This window comes from Setaria viridis, chromosome 3 (assembly GCF_005286985.2).
Source record: "Setaria viridis chromosome 3, Setaria_viridis_v4.0, whole genome shotgun sequence".
In the NCBI taxonomy this organism is placed as follows: domain Eukaryota; kingdom Viridiplantae; phylum Streptophyta; class Magnoliopsida; order Poales; family Poaceae; genus Setaria; species Setaria viridis.
Window position 1 is genome coordinate 6,869,503 of NC_048265.2, and position 24,720 is coordinate 6,894,222.

Here is a 24,720-nt window from a genome sequence, read left to right on the forward strand (position 1 = left end):
TCCTTTCACAAATTTCCCTTCCTTCAAGAAGGTAGCCCCTGGCGGATGTTTGAATTTGTTCGGCTGCGCTGCAGGTGTTTTGCGTGCGCGTATGCTCGGTCCGTGTGTTTCTCTAGAAAAGATTGGCATGCGACATCGTAGTGCCTTTTACATGGGACTCGGGCCGATGTGGAACGGAAAGCCGAGAGCCACGAGTTGGTCATCAAGAGAGAATGACCCGGATGGCCGCAGATCAGGTGAGCATTGAGAATCGTCGTCTCGGATCCTCGTCAGGTGGTCACGGTCCGTGAGGTCTGTGGACCACAGTGTCTGGTAGGTACTCCGTGCGGCGGGGCCTGGCTGCTTCGGCGCGCGTGCCAAGTGCCGGTCCGCGCCGCGTCACGGGCACCGACCGCGTCCCCGGCTCCCGCTCCGAGCCGAGTCAGCGCCACGCTGCTGCTGACACTTGATGTCAAAACGTACGGGAGGGAGGGAGGGAGGGAGGAGGCGGCTCGATGGCAACTCCGGCGGTGGGAGCCTCATCCACGGCTTGTGTTGATAGACGATGCAAAAGCAGGGGATCATCATCACACATCTAAGCACCAATCGGATCAAAACAACAAAGTTTGTGATGATGTAAACCACATTAAGCCGAGATCACAGCACCATCCGTACATCCACGGTAAAATGCGGAGTCAGAGATGGACCAGAACGGGGTCGCGCGCTAAAACCGGAACCCCGTCCCGCTCCTCCTCGACAACGACTACCACTACCAGTCTACTACTACTATGTACACGCGGCGCCGGCGAGTTCCTCGTCCCCGCGGCGGCGGCCTACTGGCCCTAGGCGGAGCGCGCGAGACGGGACGCGATGGCGGAGTGGTACATGGCGTCGTGGAACGACTCCGTCTGCGCCATCCGCGCCCGCAGCTCGCGGGCCTTCTCCTCCGTCAGCCCCCCCACGAACTGCCTCCGGGCCGCCGCCGCGCCGTCCTGCGCCACCGCCACCACCGGCGCCGGGGCCTCCAGGTAGTCGGCCTTCCCCGACCACCCCACCAGCGGCGCCCACCACTTGCCGCCGCCCTCCGCCGACCCGGCGGCCGCGCGGACCACCCCGGCTCCTGCCGCGGCGCCGCGGGGCCGGAAGACGGCTGCGCCACCCGCCGGGGTGGCGGGGAACGAGACGGCGTGTGAGGACGGTGCCATCGCCATTGGATCTGTGTTGGTTGTTTCTCTTGCCCTGACCGGGTGCAGTGCAGTTGCTTGATTGCTTTTTGCTTGAAGGGAAACGAGGATGGATGGATGGATGTCTATGGCTTGGGGACGGTGGGGAACTTATAGCGATCGGAGCGGGGAGGGAAGGGAAGCGATGGGGACGACGAGCGAGCGGATAAGACCGCCGCGTGGCCACGCGGCGTCGATCCCTGCACGGGTCCGTTACGCGTCGCACGGCCTCATGGGCCGTGGTACACCTGTACTCCTGTACAGCGAACGACGGTTACCCTGCCAATAATTGCTCCTCTGCAATAACCGCTTTCCTGAGCCACCGACAGCTGCCGTTGTTTCTTTACTTTCCTGAGCCACCGACAGCTGGGCCCGTCCAGGTGGTGGCTAATAGGGGGCAGTGGTCTCTTTTGGCCGTTTCATTGCCGTGACGGTGGTGCCAGCTCGAGCGGTTAATGGTTGTTGCCCCACGCGATAGGAGTGCGTAAACTATCGTCGGACGTCGGACGGGGCTAGCATCGGACGCATCACTTTGTTTATTCTCTCCTGCAAACCGTGTGCGAGTGTCCGGGGATAGGTCCGCGTTATAACGTTCTACACGTTTTTCTTTCTTAATACATATAAAGATACGTAGCTTTCCTGCGTATTTACGAAAAAAAATTCTCTCCACACAGCTCTTAGTGCAAGCACGCACCTACCTCTTCTACCCGCATCAGCTATGCCATGAAAATAGCTGCTGCAGCGTATGCACGGGAGATAAGGTAAGGCGGCAGGGGATCTCTGAATCAAGCGATCTGACCACGGTTCCTGAGCGTTGTGGAGGCAACAGCCTTGGCACAGCCCTGGAGGTGGACGAGGCGCACGACCTCGGCGGCATCTGCCATTCTAAACATCAGCAGGACAGAAGCTGCGAGGAGTACTGGATAGGGGAGCAAAACAAGAAGAGGATAAAGTTGACCGACCAAAGGAGCAGCGAAGGGTCATGTGGATGGAATCCTGGTCAAGGTTCATCTGCTGAGGGTGAGGGCGAATCTGTGATGCACAACCAAATGCTGATCATTTTGATACGCAGTATGTAGCTCAGCAACTGTACACTGTTTCGTAACCAAATCGCAGAGCAAATCTGTGGTGATTTTCGAGTATGCATGGCGCATCACTGATTGATAAATGGGTCATGGACATCGACACGCGTCGAGAAGCAACAACGGCCAATTATTGGGCAAGATGAGGATGAGGGGTGCCGATTAGGCCAGGCCCAACCTAAGCCCAATCATCAATCAAGATCAGCCAAATCCAAATGTACCAAACCGGAGCTAAACACATTTTGACAGGAGGAATCAACGCGACAACGGAGGAGCATCAAATTGGCAGCAACAATGTCTGAGATCCAATTTCATCAGGAGTAGCAGTACAAAGTTTGCAACAACTTTTCGCGGATCTGGCATTTCAACGCAGACCGAAATGATTTGGGAACAACGTGCTCCAAACCAGGGAGGCGGCGAAGGGAGGTCACTTTTAAAACCAGATCCCCCTCCTTTGCCACCAATCGGGAATAAATGTTTTGTCCCGGTTGGAGGGGGAGGTGTCGGTGTCAGGTATTTACAATTGTGGCTAAAGCTTCTCCTGTCGATACCCTTTCGGTGCCTTATTTTTGATCCGGTCCAAAATCAACCGGGATAAAAAGAGTTGGATGGAAAGTCAATTATCTGGTAGTGACTTATTTGTAATATGAACTCTTTTCTCATGGAAAAGAACACAGAGAGAGGATGTACTGTCTGTATGCATGTTTGCAAACTTGGTTGGCACTGGAATCAACCAGAGAAAGAGAGAGTAACCTTCAAAGCACATAATTTGAAACATAAACGTCTATATTATGCATAAAAGGAGAAGAATAAACAGGAGGGCTGAAAAGTTATAGCAAAAACCAAATAAAACCTAGAAGCACTTCCACGGCGCGCACGCAGGCGCATCCATTATGGTACTAGTGTCTCTTCTCTCTCCCTTAAACCGCTAAACAAGCAACACAAACCAAAGTTACACGCGCATGCAGATCGATCGCGTCCTATTCCATCCATGGATCATCGGTAGCATATAATTAAAGGCAGGCAGCGCAGGGCGCACGCGACAGATTAGACAGAGACCACCACCATCAACTTACTAGGCGTCCATGCGCGCCGGGTACTGGTCGACGCAGTCGAGCCAGGGGCTGCGCGACGGGCGGCGCACGCGTCGGACGGCGCGCCACACGGCGCTGTTGCACTTGAACCCGGACCCGAAGGCGAGCTGCCACACGCGGTCGCCCCTGCGGACGCGGCCCTTGGCCTCCAGGTACGCCAGCTCGTACCAGATGCTGCTGCTGGAGGTGTTGCCGAAGCGGTGCAGCGCCGCGCGGGAGGCCTCCAGGTCGCCGTCGCGCAGGGCCAGGTTGCTCTGCAGGTGCTCCAGCACGTCGCGGCTCGCCGCGTGCATGCAGAAGTGCTCGAACGCGCGCTTGAAGTCCGGGATGTAGGGGGCCGCGGCGGAGGCGTCCCCGGGTGTCGTCGCCGGCGGCGGTGTGGAGGTCTTGGACGGGAACAGGTGGCGGAACAGCACCCCGGCGAAGAAAAGCAGCTGCTCCGAGAAGGGCAGCACCAGGGGCCCCAGCGTGGTGATGTTGGTCTTGAGCGCGTGCCCGCCCACCTCCAGCAGGTCGCGGCTGATGGACAGGCCCTTGATCCGCTGCTCGTCCTCCTCCTGGTACACGGACCGGAACGCCCGGTCGTCGGCGCCCTTGTGCGTGCGCACCACGTGCTCCAGCTGGTACTTGGCGCGGTGGAAGTCGCGCCGCCGGTTCGAGAGCAGCACCGCCGCGCAACCCGCGCGGAAGAAGGCGTTCGGGATCAGCATCGACCGCCGCTTCCCGGGGTACCACGTGAAGGAGACCGCCTCCGTGCTCACCACGACGGCGAGCCCCGCGCCGCTCGCCTGCAGCATGTCGCGTGCAAGGTCGATGGCGATGACGCCCGCGCTGCACCCCATGCCGCCGAGGTTGTAGCTCAGGATGTTCCCGCGCATCTTGTAGTGGTTCACGATCATGGCCGACAGCGACGGGGTCGGGTTGAAGAGACTGCAGTTGACGACCAGCACGCCCACGTCCTTGGGACGGACGCGGCACTTGTCGAAGAGCTCGTCCAGGGCGGCGAACATGGCCGTGGACGCCTCCGCGCGGCCCTCCTTCATGGTGGCGCAGTTGACGTTGGGCTCGAAGACGCAGCGCGGCATGTAGGACTCGTCGCCGATGCCGGACTTGGCGAGTAGCCGAGACTGGAACGCCAGGCTGTCCTCGTCGAACTTGCCCGACTTGCGAGCCAGGTCGATGAACTCCGCCTTGGACACCTGCATGCCCACACCAGCATCAACTATTATATTAGCAGCTGCTAATCCATTCTATTTGCAATTACATGCGGATCAAACCAAGCATGCTCTGCTCCTGTGCTGATGGATGGTCAGCACTAGAGTGAGTGATCCTACCGACATGCCCGTGCTGACAGTACAGGAACACTGAAACAGCGTACAGCTAAAGGTAGTCTCTCCTGCCACCGGCCGGCCCATTCATACCAGTGGGCCCCGAGGCCCAACGCGCCCATTCATGAATGCGAGCCAGCAGGTCCGATTATTTGCATGACAAACTGTTGATGATGGCTGATTATACATGTTGATGGAGGATTAGATTCAGATGATCGAGTTTGTAGAATTGTACTAGTCATGTGGATGCGATCTGTCAGTGTAGTTGCATTTATGCTGCAACATTTATGGTCCTGCAATTGGTGGCAGCTGGCCGAGGCTGTGACCATATTAAAGGGCCGGCCCAGCTAGCAATGGTAGTAGATTCACATGAGTGTTTTAAGATCCTACTGAAGGCGTGTTTGGGAGAGGGGTGCTAAACTTTAGCACCTTCATTTTAGTCCATTTTAGTTACAAGTGCTTTCAAACAGGTGAGCTAAAACTCAAGTGCTAAAATTTAGCACCCCCATAATCCTTTAGTCACTTGGAGGTAGCTAAAACTGACTAAAACTGATCCCCCAGACCAATTCCCCCCTTGCCCCCCTCCCCTCTCTCCTACCCCGCGCTCTTCTCTCTCCTCCCCGCCAGACCCCACCGTCGTCCTTCTCCGCCCGCCACCTCGCCGCCTCCGCCTGGCCTCGCTGGCTATGCCCGGCACTTCGCCGCCGCCGCCTCCGTCTCGGCCGCCGGTCCCGCCGCCTCCTCCCCTCACTCTCTCTCTCCCCGCGACAGGCACCACGGTGCCTCGCCTTCGCCGGCCCCGCCGCTGTGCCCGCCTCCGCTTGACCCCACCTCGCCACCGCCGCCTCCACCTCCGGCCGGCCCCGCCGCCTCCGCCTCGCCCGCCGGTCCCGCCGCCTCCTCCCCTCACTCTCTCTCTCCCCGCGAGGGGCACCACGACACCTCGCCTCCGCCGGCCCCACCGCCGTGCCCGCCTCCGCCTGACCCCGCCTTGCCGTCGCCACCTCCGCCTCCAGCCAGCCCTGCCGCCTCCGCCTCACTGCTGGCTTGCAGGAAGGAATGGAGGGGGAGGGGCATCGGTGGGAGGGGTAGAGTAGTCATTTTGTGCAACAGGTGCTAAATTTTAGGTCTTCATCCGAACACCTCAACAGGCTAAAGTTTAGCACTCTATTTGAGGGGACTAAAATTTAGTCCATGGCTAAATTTTAGCGACCTCCTCCCAAACATGGCCTAATGTTTAGCTGTTCAAGCTTGTTATGAATTGCCCTTGCTATCCTCCTTTCGAGTGCGCTTTATCCCTTCTACCAACCATGACCTCGCAAAGTTAAGAGCCATAAACTCTAGCTCTTGATCGATTCATGTTTTTTATACAAAATATGCACTAATCGAGCAGTAGCAGACGGATGCCATGAACGACCATGTATGATCAGGTGCCCCGGGATACCAAGATGCCACAACCTAATTAATCAGATGAAACATTTTTGGAGTAGGTCCATGAATCACACTTTGTAAGTACAATTAAAGCTAGAGTAAAGTTACATTACACGTGACATGATTTTTGCTTGCAGTTTGGCTTATGTCAACTACAAAAATAGCCTCAAATAACAAACCTAATTCAAGACATCAGCCTGATCCATTTTTCTCATATATAGTAGATCAGATCAGATGTATATATCCATTTGTTGTGTGTAAGGTGCGTGCAACATGACCATGAAATGTGCACTTACAAATTAAACAAGCAAGAGAAAGCAAGTCAAGTCAAATCTGCTTGAGGCTTGAAAAGCATGTTTCTTAGTGGACGCGAGTGCCTAATCTGTGCTGCACCTGCAGATCGATAGGTGTGCTTGCATGCAAATCATACTGCCGGATGCGCTTGCTCATGTCGTGTTGTCGTATAGCACGCATCTAGGCCGAGGCAGGATGCCTTACCTTGAGCTCGTCGGCGGGCTTGTAGCAGGCGAAATCGATGAGGTAGACGGGCCTGGGCCTGGACATGATGTAGACGGAGATGGTGAAGGCGAGGACGGCGAGGAAGGCGAGCACGGTGGCGAGGTCATAGGTGGCCTCCCCCCACACCTTGTTCCACAGCTCGTCCCGGCTGAGGCTGCCCACCTCGGCGCCGCACACCAGCACGATGACCGGGATGGTCGCCAGGTACACGCCGTGGCTGATGAGGTAGTGGTACCCCAGCCGCACGTACTTGAGGTTCACCGACTGCAGAAAGTCCGGCAGCCGGCGGCGCACGCGCACCGAGAACGTCGGCGACCCGGCGTCCGGCCCCGACGGCTCCACGCCGCGGTTCACGATCTCCGTCGAGAGCAGCGCCTGCTCCCGCGCCATGGCCTCCGTCGGTGGATTGGGAGCTGAGGCTGCTGCTGGTGGCAGTCGCCGGATCGAGCAGTGGCGAGATGAGGGGGAGGGGCAAGGGTCCAGCTAGTACTGATATACTAGCAGCAGGAGCAGCAGCCGGGTAGGGGAGGAGATGGCGGGTGGGTGGGTGGCAGTTAATGCCATTAGAGGCGAGGCCAGGGACGGAGGGGGAGATCACTTCACTAGCCTCCCCTAGAGGCATGGTGTTCATGCCTGCCTCTCCATGCATGCGTCTTTGGTGATGTGCCCCTAGCCTGCTGAGTTTGCACAGCGGCGCAAGAGCTTTTTGCATGTTCACTGGGTTTTACTAGTACCGGCATGGTTTAATTGTGCATTCTTTTTCAGAAAAAATGAAATGAAATGGCCATTGTATGTACACGTTTAAAACACTGATGAGTGTGCAATGGTGTGTATAGCATGAGGGCTTAGGATTTAAATCTTTGACACCTTGATTGTCTCTCCATCAAAATTAAGGTGGTTTAATCGTCATTTACAGTACCTATATGATGAGAACTGCGCTTTGGCTTCAATGTTGCATCCTCTGGCACTTGCATCAGTAGCGTGTGACCATACGCTAAGTTCGTTACTTGTGTGAAGAAGATATGTACGCTTTGTCTGCGTGACATGAGGAGGTATGTCTGGTTTTCCTTTAAAACGGCCTGGAACGGACCAGAGCTAACCGGATTCGCTCAAGAACAATGACGCACACTGCACCCTCCATTTCAAACACAAACACACACACACAAAAAAAAAGGGAGTTGGAAGACAAACTGATGGCTGCCTTGAAATGGTGGCCCAATCGGCTTGATCGATGAGACCTGCATTATCCTTAATCAGGTCGATTGACACTCAACGAGACAAAAAAGATCATGTCAATTGGCAGCCGAGTAGCTGACGACGTGAGGTATCGCTGCACTGAAAGTGGCCTAGAAGCTGCGAACTGAATCTGGCCGGAGGGAGGAGGTGGCGGATAGGCCGATCGGCTGGTCCGGCTTGCGATTGGCATGATGCTGCCTGGCTGGGCGCCTGGCCTGCACACCTAACCTCGCCGGGGTGACATGAATTGGACCTGCCGTGCTCGGCGATAGCTGGAGCTCATTCGTTCCGATTCCCTGAGATGGGTGTGATGAGGCGGTCGAAGGAAACGAGCACGATCTCATCTCACGGACGGCCTCTTAATTGGCTGCTGGCTCACCCAAATCGGTTGGGCACTCGATCGTTCGTGGCATTGAAACCGCACGGGTACCACCCCAGTTGCCTCAAATTTCCTGACAGGTAATATCACATCACACAAGGAAGTCAGGAATTTTGGAAAAATACAATGAGTGAGTTTCTGCTTCTTACTCCTCCCGTTCATTTTAACTTTCTTAGTTCATAGATATTATTAGGCACCTAGACATAAGTGTATGTCTTGGTGCACAATAATATTTATGAACTTAGAAAAGTCAAAACGACCTATAATTTTGAAATGGAGGAAGTACAAATTTTTTGACAAGGATAATTTCGGAACATTTACAACGTTTACAAAATTACAGACAGGGAACAGAAAAACAAAGCGCTCTGCTTCCTTGTTTGAAGATGACAGGACTCGGCGAGCCAGTGCACAGAGACCTCAGGCTGGGAGTCAGACAGGCAGAGTGACAGCGGCAAGAGCTGTTGCTCAGGGCCTATTTGGTTCCTTTTGCTTATTATAAACAGCTAAAAGTTGCTTATTTGGAGTTGCTTATTTTTAGTCTAGCTGTTTGGATACCCTTGCTTATGAGCATTGAATGAGGTGGATATTGTCATATTTGCCCCTTGTGTTGCTACCCCTCTTTGCCTCCCCACGCTTCTTCTTTCCTGCACACGCCCGATCCCGGGGGCCGGCGGCGGGCAGGGAGCGGCAGCAGGTGACCTGGGTGGCGGTGGGGCGGGAGCGGCGGGCGGAGGCCGCCGGCGACGGCGGGGCGGGAGCGGCGGGCGGAGGCCGCCGGCGACGGCGGGGCGGGAGCGGCGGGCCAACGCGTTGGAAGGGGATCTGGCGATGGGGGAGGGGAGAGAGAGAGGAGTAGAGTGCATTGAACGAGGACAGGCGATGTAAAGTGCACCTTTTAGCCTCCATAAGCAACTCTTGTGTTGCTTATGTGCTAAAAATAAACAGCTCCATAAGCAACCCAATAAGCAAGGGTGATTGGTTTTATAAGCAAATAAGTTGCTTATTTTTAGTTGCTTATGCATAAGCAACTCAAACCAAACAGGACCTCGTTCATGCCAAGAGTGACAGCGTGACCCCACATATATCCTCCGGGCTCCGGTACAGTACATCCATATGAGTAGTTGGTTGGGGGTTCGACTCGCGACATCACACGCGATCTTGGCCTCCCATGGGTGCTCGTTCTCAGGATCCGACAAAAATTTCTAGTCACCATCAGGAGGATAACAATGACTTAAATGACACCAGCAAAAGAAAAAAGGCGGTTGAGTAAGTTGAGTGTCTCTGTTTGCCCGGTCAGATGTGTAGATATACTTTTTTCATGTACCATGCACAGTGATGGGGACAAAAAGATTAATGTGCGTATTGGATCCCAGCAACTACTTCCGGCCCCCTAAATTTGACACGGCAGTTCACATTGTACCTCTTAATAGTACTGCTGCAACAGTTTCAGCTGGAGAGGTATCCCGATTTTATGATAGGGTTGATGGTCCAGGCATCCAGCACGGCACACCTTCTGCACATCAAAATCATCTTTTAGAAAAGGCCGAAAATGCAAGCAACTCAATTCAGAATGGAAATGGTTTGGAAAATTAGGATTTGTTTGATGGGGAAAAGTATGCTCCATTCCATTGCAACGCCCAGTATCCATGGAAGAGATGGTCGGTTCTCCGAGCAGCGCCAGGGCCATAACCCATAAATCCACGAAATCTGAACAACGCAGGAATATCCATGGAAGAATACAATTTTATCAATCCGGTGAACTCCCAACAGCACCGCCATTGTTAGGTCCTTCAGGAATCAGGACTTGTTGCCTTGTGAAGCCATAAATAACGAACATGCCGCCCATCCAAACAAGCATCAAGTGGATGGACGGGCACCGACGGGCGGGAGATCCGTAGAGCAAGAACAACATTCATGGTGGCAAAGACCCAGGAGGAAGTAAATGGGGGCGTCTTGCTCCCATGTGGTTGCATTAAGCCGCGCCTCTGATCTCCATGTGAGCATGTTTGCAGCAGAGGTGGTGGATCTTCTCCATGGACCAGCCAGTGAACGCTGAAGTGAAATATCTCTTGTTAAAAGGCAAAAAGACAAGTGCGAAGGAAAAAGAATTTCACATAGGATCGACGTATCGACGTGCTTGCTGCTTGATGGGATCCAACTCCCTAGTTGGGATCCAGAGCAGGTTTGATCTTCCCGGGTATAGAAGGCCTGGTTACCATTGTTGGACACTTGGACCTGCCACGCGCACTCTTTGCCATCACCACCCGTCTGCAACTCTGCACCTGCACTACTGCTGCGATTCCAATAACTCCTTCAACTCTAAGCTGCTGTCCGTCCCCGCATCCAGTGCGGCAAACACCATTGTGCATAACTTCGTTTTACAAAATCATTACCCACAAATAAATGGTTGAGAAAATTTGGCAAAAGACTGGGTGTAACTTGGGCGTTTGCGAAGCCCTAATAAGGCCATAGCCTCACAGCTGTAACAGCTTCATACAAGTGATGGAATCATGCAGCAATCACAGCCGCCAACAAGGATATATATAGTTTGCTGCTCAGATGACTATGATCTTGACATCCTGTAAACACCAGTAAGAGATAATTGAGGCAGACTGAATGTTCAGAAATGTCAACTCCCTTCAGAGAGAACAAGCATAGGCAAAGCTGTTTGGCCGAAAGGAACTCCCAATTATGCTATCCTGGCACTCCTTTATAAAGGAGGGAAAAAAAACAACCGCATATGCATACATCAGAAATCAGAGCCTCTACTTCTGGATATATTCAGCAACCCTAGATTAACAAATCCTGCTCTAGGCTCTAGCTTCCAGAGAGTAGGATGTGAAATTTCACCGTAGCATTTATATGGAACTTCTGCATAGCACAAATAGCATGCTTTACCTAACCCTCCCAAATCCCAACAATGTTCAAATGCTTTCAAACATCCCCAGGTTTAGTTCAATCCTGAACCGGGTACTGCAAAGATCACTTCAAAAAACTCACGCACACAATTTTTGTCTTTTCATTTTTTTTGTGCGCAAATGCGCAGTATTACTTCACTGGTCACTTTGCGGAGTTTTTCACCAACCGTTTTCACTTTGCGGTGAAACCCACCAGGAAGGGGTGCTCGTTCTCTTGCTCGGTGTAGACTATCCCGTAGTCGATGGTGCCGGAGATGTACCGCAGGAGGTGTTTCACGGCCGCCAAATGGTCTTGCTTGGGTTTCTCCATGAACCTGCTGACGAGGCCGACGGCGAACGTGATGTCAGGCCGGGTGTGCACCAGATACCGCAGGCTCCCGATCAAACTCCGGTACATGGTAGTGTCCACCTCGGCCGCAGTGCTGTCCTTCCTGAGTTTCAAGCGCACCTCCATTGGGGTCTGGCAGGGGTTGCAGCCCTCCAGACCAGCCTTCTCAAGCAGCTTGCGTGCATATGCTGCCTGGCTCAGCGTGATGTGCCCCCTGCTTTGTTTCACCTCTATCCCAAGATAGTACGAGAGCAGCCCCACATCACTCATGCGGAATAGGCGCATCACCTCACCTTTGTATGTCTTGACCTCCTCCGCGCAGGCTCCCGTGATGATGAGATCATCGACGTAGATGCCGACGATCACCCGCGACGTCGCCACGCCTCGAGTGTACAGCCCGTGCTCGCTGACGCATCTGGTGAAACCGAGATCACGCAGGCTGTTGTCCAGCTTTTGATTCCATGCGCGCGGGGCCTGCTTGAGCCCGTACAGTGCCTTCTTCAACCTCAACACCTTGCCTTCATGTCCAGCGGCCACAAAACCAGGTGGTTGCCGCACGTATACTTCCTCCTGTAGATCGCCATTGAGAAAAGCTGATTTGACATCCATGTGATGCACAAGCCAGCCTCCCCGTGCCGCCATGGCGAGCACCATTCTCACGGATTCCATTCTGGCCATCGGAGCAAATACTTCCGCGTAGTCGATCCCAGCCTGCTGAACGTATCCCTTCGCGACCAGCCTGGCTTTGTGCTTGACGACGACACCCTGTTCATTGCGCTTCAGCTTGAACACCCATTTCAGGCCAATTGGGCGGTGGCCTGGTGGGAGGTCTACGAGAATCCATGTATTGTTCTGCTCGATCGAAGCCATTTCCTCGAGCATCGCCTTCCTCCAGTTCTCCTCACTGCGCGCCTCCTCAAATGTTGTAGGCTCGTCCCCAACCGCGAGCAACAGCTCAGCGTCTAGGGCGCGCTCGGCCCAGCCTGGAGGTGATGAAGGTCCAATGATGTTGTCGAGGGTGCAGAACCGTAGAGGCGCGTCGTCGTCGTGCTCTGCGTCGAGGTCCAGCACCTCGCTCGGCGGCGAGGCAAACTCCACTGCCTCCCTTGGTGAGTCGAGTGGCGCCGCCGTAGTGGGCGCGTGCGACTCCTGGCCACCTGCCGGTGTCGTAGGTGTTCGTGGTGATGCAGGTGCTGGTGGCGCCGGGAAAACTGGTGATGTAGGCTCCGGCATTGCTTCGCCGGATCCATGCTCCCCCGAAATGCCTGAGCCCGTGGACACTGTCACGTACTCAACGTGGAACGACTCGATGTCGATGGCGTCGGGGACCTCCTGCCCTTTGTTCCAGCTCCATGTGCACCCTTCATCAAACACGGCGTCGCGCGAGACAACGACCCGCTCGCTGTTCGGGTTGAAGAACCTGTACGCCTTGGATCCCGGCTCGTACCCGATGAACACCATCGGCGTACTGCGATCGTCCAGCTTGCTCTGGTGGCCGGCAGCATTCTTGACATGCGCCACACATCCAAATACACGAAAGAAATGCACAGGCGGCTTATATCCATACCAGGCTTCGAACGGCGTCATCCCCTCCACGCTTCTCGTCGGTGACCGATTGAGGATGAACACGGCCGTGGTGACCGCCTCGCCCCAGAAGTAGCCGGGAATGCTCATCGCCATGCCAAGCACGATCTGGTTTCGCCGCTCAACCACTCCATTCTGCTGAGGTGTGTAGGGAGCGGTGAGGTGGCGCTGGATCCCTTGCTCGGAGCAGTAGTCGCTGAACGTCCGCGCCGTGAACTCCCCACCGCGATCAGTGCGCAGGGTGCCCAGCTTGCGCCCCGCCTCCGCCTCCGCCCGCGCTTGCAGATGAATGATTGCTGCTGCAGCTTCATCCTTGGATTGCAGCAGCGTGAGCCACATGAAACGGCTCTTGTCGTCGACGACGAGCAGGAACAATCGCTTCCCTCCTGGTGTTTGTGGCGTGATCGGGCCACAGAGGTCCGCGTGGACCAACTCGAGGCAGTGCGCGGCACGGAACTTGCTTGCCGCTGGGAACGGATGTCGACGTTGCTTTCCCGCCAGGCAGCCGTCGCACACCTGATCAGTGTGCTCGATTTTCGGCAGCCCGCGCACCATCTCCTTCCTTGCCATCTCCTTTAGCCCCTGGAAGCCGAGGTGACCGTACCTTGCATGCCACCGCCACGCCGTCTCGCTGCTCCTCGCCGCAAGGCACACCGGCTTGTCAATGTTGAGGTTGAGGACGTAGAGCCAGCTTGGAGAGCGAGGTACCTTCGCCAGGAGCCGTCGCCACTGGTCCCAGATGCGGAGGAAGCCACCCTCCAGGAGAATCTTGTACCCTTCCTCCTCTAGCTGCCCGAGACTCACAATATTTGCAGTCAGCTTGGGGATGTGGTACACTCCAGAGAGCATCTGGTGCTCCCCGTTCTTGCACGTGAAGAGGATGGTTCCGCGCCCCTCGATCCCAACCACGGAGCCGTCGCCGAAGCGCACAGTCCCGCGGATGCCTGTGTCGATGTTGGTGAAGGCGGAGCGCACCGGTGTCATGTGATTCGTCGCGCCGGTGTCGAGGATCCATCGGGTGCAATCCCCCTCGCCGTTGCCGCCGCCGAGTTGGACGAAGAGCTTGTCTTCCTCGAGGTGGATTGGGGAGGAGTCCGCCGGTGTCATGGTTCTGGATGGAGTAGAGGAAGCCGCTGCGTTGACCATCGCCGTCGCCACCAGCAAGGTGGGCTCGACCTCCTCCTCCACTTGGGTCACGTGGGCTGCAGCATCACGTTTCTTCTTGCGGCATTCACGAGCCTAGTGGCCCGTGTTCTTACAGTACCTGCACTGGTCGTCGGCGATCTCCTCACCGCCGTTGCCTCCCGCCTTGGGTGGTCTGGATCCTCCACGTGCGCCGCCACGCTCGCGGCGCGGCCCCGCCTTTGGCTTGATGATGAGCCTCTCGAATGCCCCAAAGACCCCTCGCCGGAGATCTGCATCTTTGCCGCGATGCGTGCGACCAGCTCATCCTTCGTGAGGTTGAGCTTGGCGATGGAGCCGGATCCACCACCAAGATCGTGACGCTCTTCCGCCGACTTGAGACGCCCGATCAGTTCTTCCACGGAGACCTCGCTGAGATCGAGAAGGGTCTCGATCGACATCGCGATTTGGCCGTACTTCGGCGGTAGCGCCTGCAGGAACTTGCGCACGATCTCCTCCTCCGTACACCCGTCGTTGAGGACCACGAGCTGGTGGACGATTCTGCTGATTCGAATGCTGAAGTCGTCCACAGACTCGCCGTCACGGAACTTGAGGGCGTCGAACTCCCGCCGGAGCGTATTCGCCTTCGCCTTGCGGACGCGCTCGACGTCGACGTACATGGTTCTGATCACGTCCCACGCGATCTTGGCCATCGCCTTGCTTGCGATGCCGCCCATCATCTCCGCCGGTACTGCCTTCGCGATGACCTCGAGCGCCATGCGATCCTCGACGTAGTCCTCTGTCCCGAGGCTCACCGCGATCCAGAGATCGCGCGCCTACAGCATCACGCGCATGAGCGCCGCCCAGTCGTAGTAGTTCGTCTTGGTGAGTACTGGAAAGGTTCCGCCGCTGCTGATCTCCTTCGTGACCCTGTGGATCACGAGCCCGCGTTCGTGGTCGCCGCTCCCGGACGCTCCCCCGCCGTTGGCGCCGCGGCTCCCCGACGCGCCGGCACTGCTCCCGTGCCCGGGCGTCCCTCGCAACGGCGAGGCTGATCGTGGGCGCACCATGAAAGCCCACTCGATCGCCCGGTTGCGCTCCCAAGCCTTGTAACTGGCTCTGATGCCAATTGTTGCCGTCACGGCCGGCAGCGATGGCCGGAATACGAATACGAATACGAACTCACGTATACAACTGGAACTCACGGAGCCTATTTTGTGCTGCTAGAACGCGCAGCTTTTCTTGACTCTGTATTGCAAATTAATAGGAAAAACAAACTATCACGGATGTGGCCACTAACACCACAAACGCGCACGCACGCCATGCTTCCAGTCTTGTCGTGCCATCCCACGACGGAGTCATATGCCGTGCATCTCAGACTCTCAAACAGAAAAGAAACGACCTAAGCCACTGCATGAACAGGAGCATGCATCAAGCTCCTACGGACGCGCTCGTACACGAGCCCAAGTTATTGAAACTGAAAAACAGACTTGACACGACCTAACAAGCTGGAATTACTAACAGCAGCCGACTCAGCACCACATGGTGACCCGAGCGAAGGCCGGCATCCACGAGGCAAACCCCAAATATCCCATGACCACCACCAAAACAACCATCTCACCGGTCCCGACGTCGGTGCGCGCCGCCCTCAAGGATCCCGCCTGGCGGAACGCAATGCAGGCTGAACACGACGCTCTCCTCCGGAACAAGAGGCGGACGCTCGTCGATCGTCCTCCCGGCGCTCGTCGATCGTCCTCCCGGCGCTCGCGTGATCTCCGGCAAGTGGGTGTTTAAACAAAAGCTGCGTTCCGACGGGACTCTCGACCGTTACAAGGCTCGATGGGTTGTCCGCGGCTTCCATCAACGTCCAGGCATGGATTTCGGCGAAACATTAATTCACACCCGTCGTGAAGCCGGCGACCATCCGGACCGTGCTCACCGTCGTCGCCACCAAGCACTGGCCTGCGCATCAACTTGATGTCTCCAACGCCTTTCTCCACGGCAACCTGACAGAGCGCGTCTACTGCCAGCAACCAACCGGGTTCGCGGACCCTCAACGACCCGACGCCGTATGCCACTTGTTGCGATCCCTCTACGGCCTCCGTCAAGCTCCTCGCGCGCTCCAGTACTTCCTCGGCATCGGCGTCCAACGCACCGCCCACGGCTTCTTCCTGTCGCAAGCCAACTATGTCGACGATCTTCTCGAGCGCGCCGGCATGACGAACTGCAAGTTTGTGGCGACGCCATACGACACGAAGCCGAAGCCCTCCTCAACTTACGGCAAGCCCATCTCCGACGCGAGCTCCTACCGCAGCATGGCAGGTGCTTTACAGTACCTCACCGTGACGCGCCCGGACATCGCCCACGCCGTTCAATAAGTGTGCCTCCACATGCATTCTCCAACGGAGGTACGCTCCGCAATGCTGAAACGCATCCTACGATACATCAAGGGCACACCATCACTCGGGATCCATCTGCGCGCCGCATCTTCACCGACGTTGACAGCGTACAGCGACGCCGACTGGGCCGGCTGCCCGGACACCAGGCGTTCTACGTCTGGGTTCTGCGTGTTCCTTGGCGACTCCTTGATCTCATGGCCCTCCAAGAGAACAAAACACAGTGTTCAGGTCCAGTGCAGAGGCGGAGTACCGGGGCGTCACCAACTCCGTCGCCGAGTGTTCCTGGCTGCGCCATCTCCTGGGTGAGCTCCACTGCGACGTGCCCAAGGCAACTGTGGTCTTCTGCGACAATGTCTCCACCGTCTACATGTCTCGCAAACCCGTTCATCACAAGCGCACCAAGCACATCGAACTCGACGTTCATGTCGTCCGGGAGAAGGTGGCCATCGGCGAAGTTCGAGTTCTGCATGTTCCCAGTGCGCGCCAGCTTGCTGATGTGACCATGCCTGTACATGTATATATGTGACCATACATTGATCAATGAGAAGTGCGGTTGATCTCTCCCGAGTTCTCTCCTCCTTCATGTCAGAAGGTTACTCTGACAGAGGTTACGCAGGCATAGTTGTAAGCAGCCTTAGTAATCTTACAACTTTTTCTTTTTGATAAGGTTAGTAATCTTACAACTTGATTCAATTCAATGCAAACACACTACTGGATGTGAAACTACGATGACAAAACACGAAGCATGGGCCCCCAGGAGAGAGCTGTCAATATGATTATATGAGTATGATCGATTGATCGTGCTGGTAATCGGCCGCAGAGTCAGAAGCTCTCGGTTTCACGAGCTTTGACCAGGTAATAACAGTATACATGTTGCACTCAACAATGGCAGATGAAGGCTGGCACCCCGATTGCAGATGACAGCATTGACAGTTAAAAAACTGTTTCTATTACCCTTTCAGTTAGTAACATTACACGTCACATCTCTTCTGCACATGGCTAGCACACATGCATCACTCTTTCCTCCTCCCCCCCCCCCCCCCCCCCCCCCCCACCCCTCCCTTTTTTTTCATAGTACAAACAAATCTGCGGCTCTTAAACGTGGCCAGCCATGCCACATTTCCCTGCCCTTCCCAGTGTATTCGCGCCAAGTCAGTATCTAGAAACGTACAGTAACTACTAGTACTTGGTACAGTGTGTTGAGGCCGAATGTTCCCTAGGAGTTGGGGTAGTTAGAAAGAGGGCCTTCTCATTCCTCTTCCATGATCTCTGGAGCCCTCGACATATTCCGGGTAAGCTGTCTTGTCATCTTGACCGAGTTAAGCTGCCAAGGGCAGAATAAAAAGCGACATCAAATTCTGACAACTCCACCATTCTTCATGGGGCTTTTCATGTTGCAAAGCCCAGGGAATTGCTTGCTCAAAATGTTACCTGAAGTAGCCTCCCATCGCGGAAGCTCGAGTTCCTGCGCTTCAACTCTCCACGGTGCGTCGTGAACTCGTCCAGTATTTCCGAAGCGTATTCAGGCTGGGCGTCTCTGCTGCGAACGGACTCGTCGTCGCCGCCGCACTGCATCAAGGTCAGATCAGCTCAGTAACATGGGATAATGCAAGCAATCTAGGCTCTACAGGGATAGGCGTGTCAGGATTTCATACCTCTGTAGGAGCAGGGGTGAAACCCTCAAGTTCTTCGTACTCTGCTGCGTCCAATTCCCTCAGGTGTTTCGCGTCGAAATACTTCGGAATGAAATGCTGCCTGATGACAATGAGAAAGAAGAAGAGCAGCGGGAAGAGGATCCCTGCCATTGGTATCCATGTCATCCCAAAGACGAGCAGGAGATAAATTAGCTGGAAGAGCGTGAAGGCGGATATTATGTTGAAAGGCACCGACTCAACAAAGGATGCATGTGCACCTTCGAAAACCCTGTCAGAGTTATAACAGACAAATAATCACTGAGAGCACCTGTTTCCTAAATGAAAACTGGGGTGAGCCCAACTGAAGCACAACATGGTAAGGTGATAAGAAATAAAAAAAAATATACTGCAGCAAACAAGGGCTTACTTGTAGCGCCTTTGAGGTGTGATGAACAGAAGTTGTATCCTCTCCCAGAACTGGTTCCCAGGAACACTGTCGATGGACATATAGGCAAAGTAACCCCAAAGGACTGATGTTGGTATCCTCTGGATGAGTGGTGTAACTCCGATGCAACCAGCAACCAGCAGGGACTGCAACAAATTGCTTAGTCTCTGCTCATTCACCCGGACAGGCAAGTAAGCCTCCACATGCTTTTCAGGATCAAATACTTCAGGTACTTTCCCTTCTCCATCCCCCTCTGGAATAATGGCATTCTTCAAGTCCTTCAGCTCGTTGTGGGCAGAAACAGACTGCAGCATTTTACAGAGATGTGTTTAGTGCCTTCAGGTAGTTGATACTAATTTCTTTTTTTGTTTCTTATACAAGTATTATTAAGATGATTTCTGGAACAATTTTCCAAAATATTAATAAGGGAAGTGATCTCAGACAGCAAATTGCAGCACTCGCCACAAAGGTAAACAAGCCTCTCCGTAAGAAAAATAAAACAAAATAGAGGCAACAGCAAAATGGCAAGGATTGTAACGTGCAGACTGGGACAGCGCAGTTAGCCTTTACAAATTCTATAAAGATCTCGCCATTGTAGTTTGACGAAATAGGTCTTTGGTCATGCAGTGAGAAAAATAGACCCTTAGTAATATAGTATGTGTGTAACACTGGATGAACACTCACGTCGCCTCCAAGGTCCATTTTTATGAAAACATCTTGCATCTTGCCATAAACTTCTGAACTGGTAGCATTCTGCATCATGCCCTCTTTGGCAGTTCGGATCATCTTTTTGCGAAGCAACTATTTTGAAAGAAAGAGAAGGCAGATGAGCAAAGTTAACTGTATAACAGATGGCAAGGCAAGATAAGTGTGAAAATCACCAACCTGCCTCTTGAGGACAGCAAGGCTTCTTGTGTGCATGGGGGACTGAGGAAGTACTCCATTAGAAGGAGGAATGCCAAGAAGACCACAGATCAACGTCTGTATGAGTATGACATTTTTATAGTATGAGAAGAAGAAACACAATAATAAAAGGTCTACTATCATGTTCGTTTCGGGAAAAAAGGACCACTATCACATAAACATTTTGAACAACTATTTTCCACCAACGATTTCTTATGTCTTCCCGGTCCTATAAGCAGTTGAAATTCACTAGTAAAGCATTCAATTTTATCTTAAAGAGGCAAAGGCAACTACAAATGAACACAACATACCGTCAAGCTTAAGACCAAAATGTCATAATGGTAGGCTGATGGGTTCTTCAAATTAAATTCCTTCTGCTGAGCCATCTGAGAAGCTACACTGTGATCAAAGAAATAGAGCCCTGCAACCATCGCAGCAGGTACAATAGCCAGAAATATATATGCTGGAGGGACAGAAAAAAGATCCTGCAAGTTCATCAATGAAACATGTGGAATAGCCATAAAAATATTCTACACTCACAGAACTGCAATTGAATCCTTGAATCATAGTAACAAACTTTCTAATTACCTTTGCTACTGTCCAGTGCTGGAGTGATTTGGGTTCCCAAGGAAGCGGGGTGAAGAGCCTCCTAGGGACCCCTGAAGGGATCTTGCTTGGCAATGAGTATGACAATGCTGTCCACAGTATGACCATCAGTGGAACACCATAGTCAGCAATTAAGCTCCTTTGCCAACCTGCAGGTGTTATGTGGAGCATTAGTAGTCGGTTTTTTAAACCGTAGTGGAATCAAAAGTATATATGTTCCATATGACAAACCAGTGCCGTATAGCGATAATCTTGCTTCCCTGCTGGCTAATGAAGTATATAGTACGCCCATTGAAAAGATAACTCCAAGCAGACCATTAACATATAGCCATTGGAACTGGAATATCGGTTGACTTTGGTCTTTACCCTCAGGGGCACTGAATTCACCCAACATCCCCTGTGGCATGCTATGTAGTCAGTAATTAAAACTAATTCAGTTAAGAATTAGATTTAATTTATGTAATGTCATACCTTGACTGCCTCTTGCATGAACAGAATTGTGATCAACATTCCAAAAAGTTCTCCTGCAAACCTTGTAAATTTGTTTAGAATAGCTGCAACGTTAAACATTGCCATGAGGAACAGCATAAGGGCGGTCCAGACGCAAACCCTGTCGAAACGTCCCATGAAAAGGAAAATGCATGTACCATTTAGAAGTGAATGACGAATAATGCAGGACATAATGTATTGTTGAGCCCTTACCATCCAGCCCATGGAAGAAACATTTTTTCTCCCAGGTTTGGCTGACTTTTAGCAAAATTGTAGATATAAGTATACATTATGATAGTTGGCTCTGCAACTCCCACAATCAATAGTGGCTGTCCACCTATTATTGAATGTATGATTCCACAAATAGCAGTTGATGCTAGTGTCTCAACTGTGGTCAGTGCACCATCTGAAACATATCGTTTCTAATCATCAGCAACTGTGCCTAAGAAATTCAGGATAACTTTTTTATTATTCTCTTCTATAATATGAATTTCTAGTAATTGAGCAAACTGATATTATTTTCTAATATTCCCTATTTGAAACAACAATGGACATGCAGGCCAAAAGGTAAATCAGTTTTCCCTTCTTCCTTTTCTACTGAGCAGGACAGCAAGCTAGAAGGAAAGGACGCATCGCATCGTGGTAGTAACTGCAAATTGCGGATATCAATTCCGACTCCTAAGGTTGAAAGGAGGACAACCCACCTGTATCTTTGCTCAGTTGCTCACCAAAGGCTATTACAGGAACAGCAGATGAAAAGAATATGTAGAGCGTTGGTGCCAGTATTCTGACAACAGATTTCATGTAGCACAGTGAACACGATGGGCTAAATTATGATGAGATATACACGCATTTACAGCATGGTGCCAGCATGCAAACCTGAAACCAGAACTGAACCCATGGTTCCAGTCTTGTTTGTAGCAAGCTGCCCTTCCTTTTAAATCCTCAGCCACTCCACTAAATGGGGCTTTATTAGGTCCTGTCATCTGAACAAGGAGCTCCAAAATAATCAGATATTGCACTGACTAAAAGGTATTGGGTTTACAAGCAAGTCAAAGTCAAAATGCATCACGAACAACAGATGATTCATAGAAATATGTCTGCTGGGTTCCACAAGCATTACCACACAATAGGTGGCCTACAATCTAAGATGTTGGCTCTGAAAAAAATATGGCATAAGTAGCACATAAAGCCACAGCTAAAAAGCACGGGAGTGTTGGTACAGTTAGATATGTGCTTATCAAGGAACTTGGACTAGTCTCGAGACCTTGACATGATCAAATTTCTCTTAAGCTTATGCTATTTTTAGCTTAGTATCAGCATGTTTTTCATGAGCATACCGACAGCTCTGAAGACCAAAATAAGGTTTCATGCAAACAAAACAAGACCGCCGAAAAGGAACGTTTGGTCATATAAAATTTGGTAAATTCAGTATGGCTAAATCGCAATGGGAAATTAAAGCCGATTCCTACACCTGAAGAAAAAGAACACACGGCAGGTTCTTTATGTGTTTGGAGGGGGGTTACTAGACTGGATCTTTGGGAACACATCAAATAGAAACGCGAAGATATTAGCAACGAAAAATAAACATATGGGCTCCTTCCTGCTTAAAATTAGCAAATCCGCCAGATACGAGGAGCTATTAATCTCAGGAAATCAGGACGCAACACCACAGCTAGCACACCAAATGAAATCGTCGTAGATCGCTCGGCGCTCTTCTCCTAAACGAAATTCCTTCACATGTAGCCGTACAAGTATAACATAACTGAGAGGCACATAATAATCATACTGCATTGCAGCCAGCCCCGATGTTATACAGTCGCCTGCGCTTCCGAAATGGTGTGGTTCCAGCAAGAAACGAATAGCCTCCATTTCGCTGAACACGTTGAGATGACGAGAGCCAACTATTTGAAAAGGGAAAAAAAAACATGCCGCGCGGCAAATTTATCCTGACTATCGTTGCCAGGGAACGAATAATTAAGCTTCCAATTCGCCGAAGCACACCCAACGTAACAAATTTCTCCGGCCTGAACATCATATATCGGTGCCGTATCCAGGCGGCTCAAAATGAAAACTTCCGAAAATCGAGAGGCCAATCAAGCACTCGGACGGCACGCAATGCGTAGCAAAAGCAATGCGCGCGCGCGAACGTACCGGCGGCGATGAGGGGCGGGTGGCGGCGCGATGCTGGCCACCTCCACCGCGACGCGAGGCGGAGCCCTAGGCGTCGGTGGGCGGAGGCGCGGGGGAGCTGCGAGGCTGGCGAACCGGAGGGGAGGGGACCTGCTTCCCTCCATGGCCTGCTACTTATAGCCGACCAGGTGCCCCCAAAATCGATGGGAGCGGCGGAGGGGAGGGCGGGAGGCGAGAGGAGGCGCAGACACAGGGCGCGCGACGGCCGACGGGAGCGCGAGGGAAGGGGAAGGGCGCGTTGTACACGTGTCATCAGGCCAGGTCGCTCCAGCCTCCCGAGGCCCGAGGGCGCACAAGCTTTTGGCCCGGCGGGATTCGGAACCCCGTGCGATCGCGGGTCGCGGCCATCCGTTCTGATTATCACCTCACCGCATCAGAACAGCAAATGCAGCCCAAATTATCACCTCACCGCATCATGATAATCAAGTGGTCCGTTGGTAGCTGTTTAATCAACTGCAATAATTTTCCCCCGATATTCTATTCTTATTCATTCGTTAGTCGTTAAACGTGCACAGTACGTGCCGGTGGAAATAGAGGAGAAGGAGCAAGTAAAAATGATTTTTTCATTAGTCTCACACCACCAGTATGGAGTGCTACATTAGAATAAGGATGAGTTTGATCAAAACATGAAAGTTAAGGACTAGATTGGCAGATATGATAGGGTAAAGTTCAAGGACTATTTTGTCCAAAATTATAACCGGTCACTCTTGAATCCCTGTGTGCGGTGTCCATTTCACTGGCTTTAGAACTGGAACATGATATACGATATAACCAAAGCTATAACTCATGGATACATTACAGTACACATTACAGCAGCAGCGAAGCTGGAGCCTGATGGAAATGCTATACCTGAGCAAGCAAAAGCCTGATGGAAATGCTATACATCTGCTGTGAAAAAATAAAGGCGAAAAAGCCAGTGACCAAACAAGAGCAGCTTTAGCAAGCCAGATCTTGGGATATCTGACCAGATTTACCGCCGAAAAGGTACTCGGCTTTTGGTCCATCTTATCGTGTCAGTGCCTTTGGAGAACACAGAGAATTGGCCCAGAGCTACAGGGGACAGCGCTGCTGTCCTGCGCTTACAGTTTTGGCCGTGCAATGAGTACCAAATCTCGTGCAAAAATGGCATGCGTGCAGGGGATCCGACGATCGACTTGTCACCTGCCCTTTGACACTTTGCAGTGTCACAATAATCCTTCCGTGATGAATTAATTATGGAAAAAGGCTATTTTACTCTCCTCACCCACTCATATTATCCGCTTAACCCCTAAGCAAAATTTAAATTCGATTTACTTACCAGAAATGTAGTTGACCAATCTACCATATGTCTTACATTAAAAAATTATACTAAGTATTTTTCATGATTATTTTATAGATTAAAAATATTTAATACGAAATTTGTCTTAGATATACAAATTTGTATGAGAGTTAACCATGAAATAATTGTAGTTTTTATGTGATTCGTATTCCAAATCCATGTTTTTTCTTTGAAAAAGGAAAGGAAGTATTTTGCTCGGTCTACACTTTTCTTTTTTGAAAAATGATTTACGAAATGAGATGTAGCTTGCATGTAGACAATGTGGTGGTATCTTTTTTTAAAAAAATAATGCAGGAGCGCTGCAGATTTGTTTAAGAAGGGAGAATGTCAGGATTACATAGTTGAGATTACATATGACAGGGATTAACTCACTCAAGAACAATGTAGTGGTATCACAGCTAGACGACGAAGGAAACCTTTAATCCGCAGTGAGAAGAAACAACTTGCGCGAACAGTGGCCAGCGCACACCGGCGGCGACTTTGCATGTCCTCGCCGACCGGCCGGCAGTG

General features: G+C 52.3%; 4 protein-coding genes across 4 annotated transcripts; all 4 read right to left on the reverse strand.

Moving 5' to 3' along the window:
- Window positions 1-588: 588 nt before the first annotated feature.
- On the reverse strand, window positions 589-1,304 carry LOC117848681 (uncharacterized). Its single transcript, XM_034730183.2, has one exon. It carries the CDS (start codon window positions 1,188-1,190, stop codon window positions 822-824), a length of 369 nt encoding a protein of 122 aa, XP_034586074.1. The 5' UTR covers window positions 1,191-1,304; the 3' UTR covers window positions 589-821.
- A 1,745-nt stretch (window positions 1,305-3,049) lies between these two features.
- On the reverse strand, window positions 3,050-7,164 carry LOC117848679 (3-ketoacyl-CoA synthase 10). Its single transcript, XM_034730182.2, has 2 exons — window positions 6,636-7,164; window positions 3,050-4,577 (listed from the first exon to the last, which is right to left on the reverse strand). The coding sequence occupies exons 1-2, from the start codon at window positions 7,044-7,046 to the stop codon at window positions 3,360-3,362; spliced, it is 1,629 nt and encodes a 542-aa protein (XP_034586073.1). The 5' UTR covers window positions 7,047-7,164; the 3' UTR covers window positions 3,050-3,359.
- A 7,130-nt stretch (window positions 7,165-14,294) lies between these two features.
- On the reverse strand, window positions 14,295-15,081 carry LOC117847948 (uncharacterized). Its single transcript, XM_034729253.2, has one exon. The coding sequence runs from the start codon at window positions 15,000-15,002 to the stop codon at window positions 14,295-14,297; it is 708 nt and encodes a 235-aa protein (XP_034585144.2). The 5' UTR covers window positions 15,003-15,081.
- Window positions 15,082-17,707: 2,626 nt separating this feature from the next.
- Window positions 17,708-23,279, reverse strand: LOC117847893 (boron transporter 4). The gene is made up of 13 exons (XM_072292282.1): window positions 21,579-23,279; window positions 21,404-21,486; window positions 20,913-21,105; window positions 20,682-20,820; window positions 20,442-20,607; window positions 20,193-20,359; window positions 19,916-20,089; window positions 19,587-19,682; window positions 19,386-19,502; window positions 18,684-19,006; window positions 18,278-18,545; window positions 18,054-18,191; window positions 17,708-17,946 (listed from the first exon to the last, which is right to left on the reverse strand). Exons 1-13 carry the CDS (start codon window positions 21,683-21,685, stop codon window positions 17,872-17,874), a joined length of 2,046 nt encoding a protein of 681 aa, XP_072148383.1. The 5' UTR covers window positions 21,686-23,279; the 3' UTR covers window positions 17,708-17,871.
- Window positions 23,280-24,720: the final 1,441 nt, after the last annotated feature.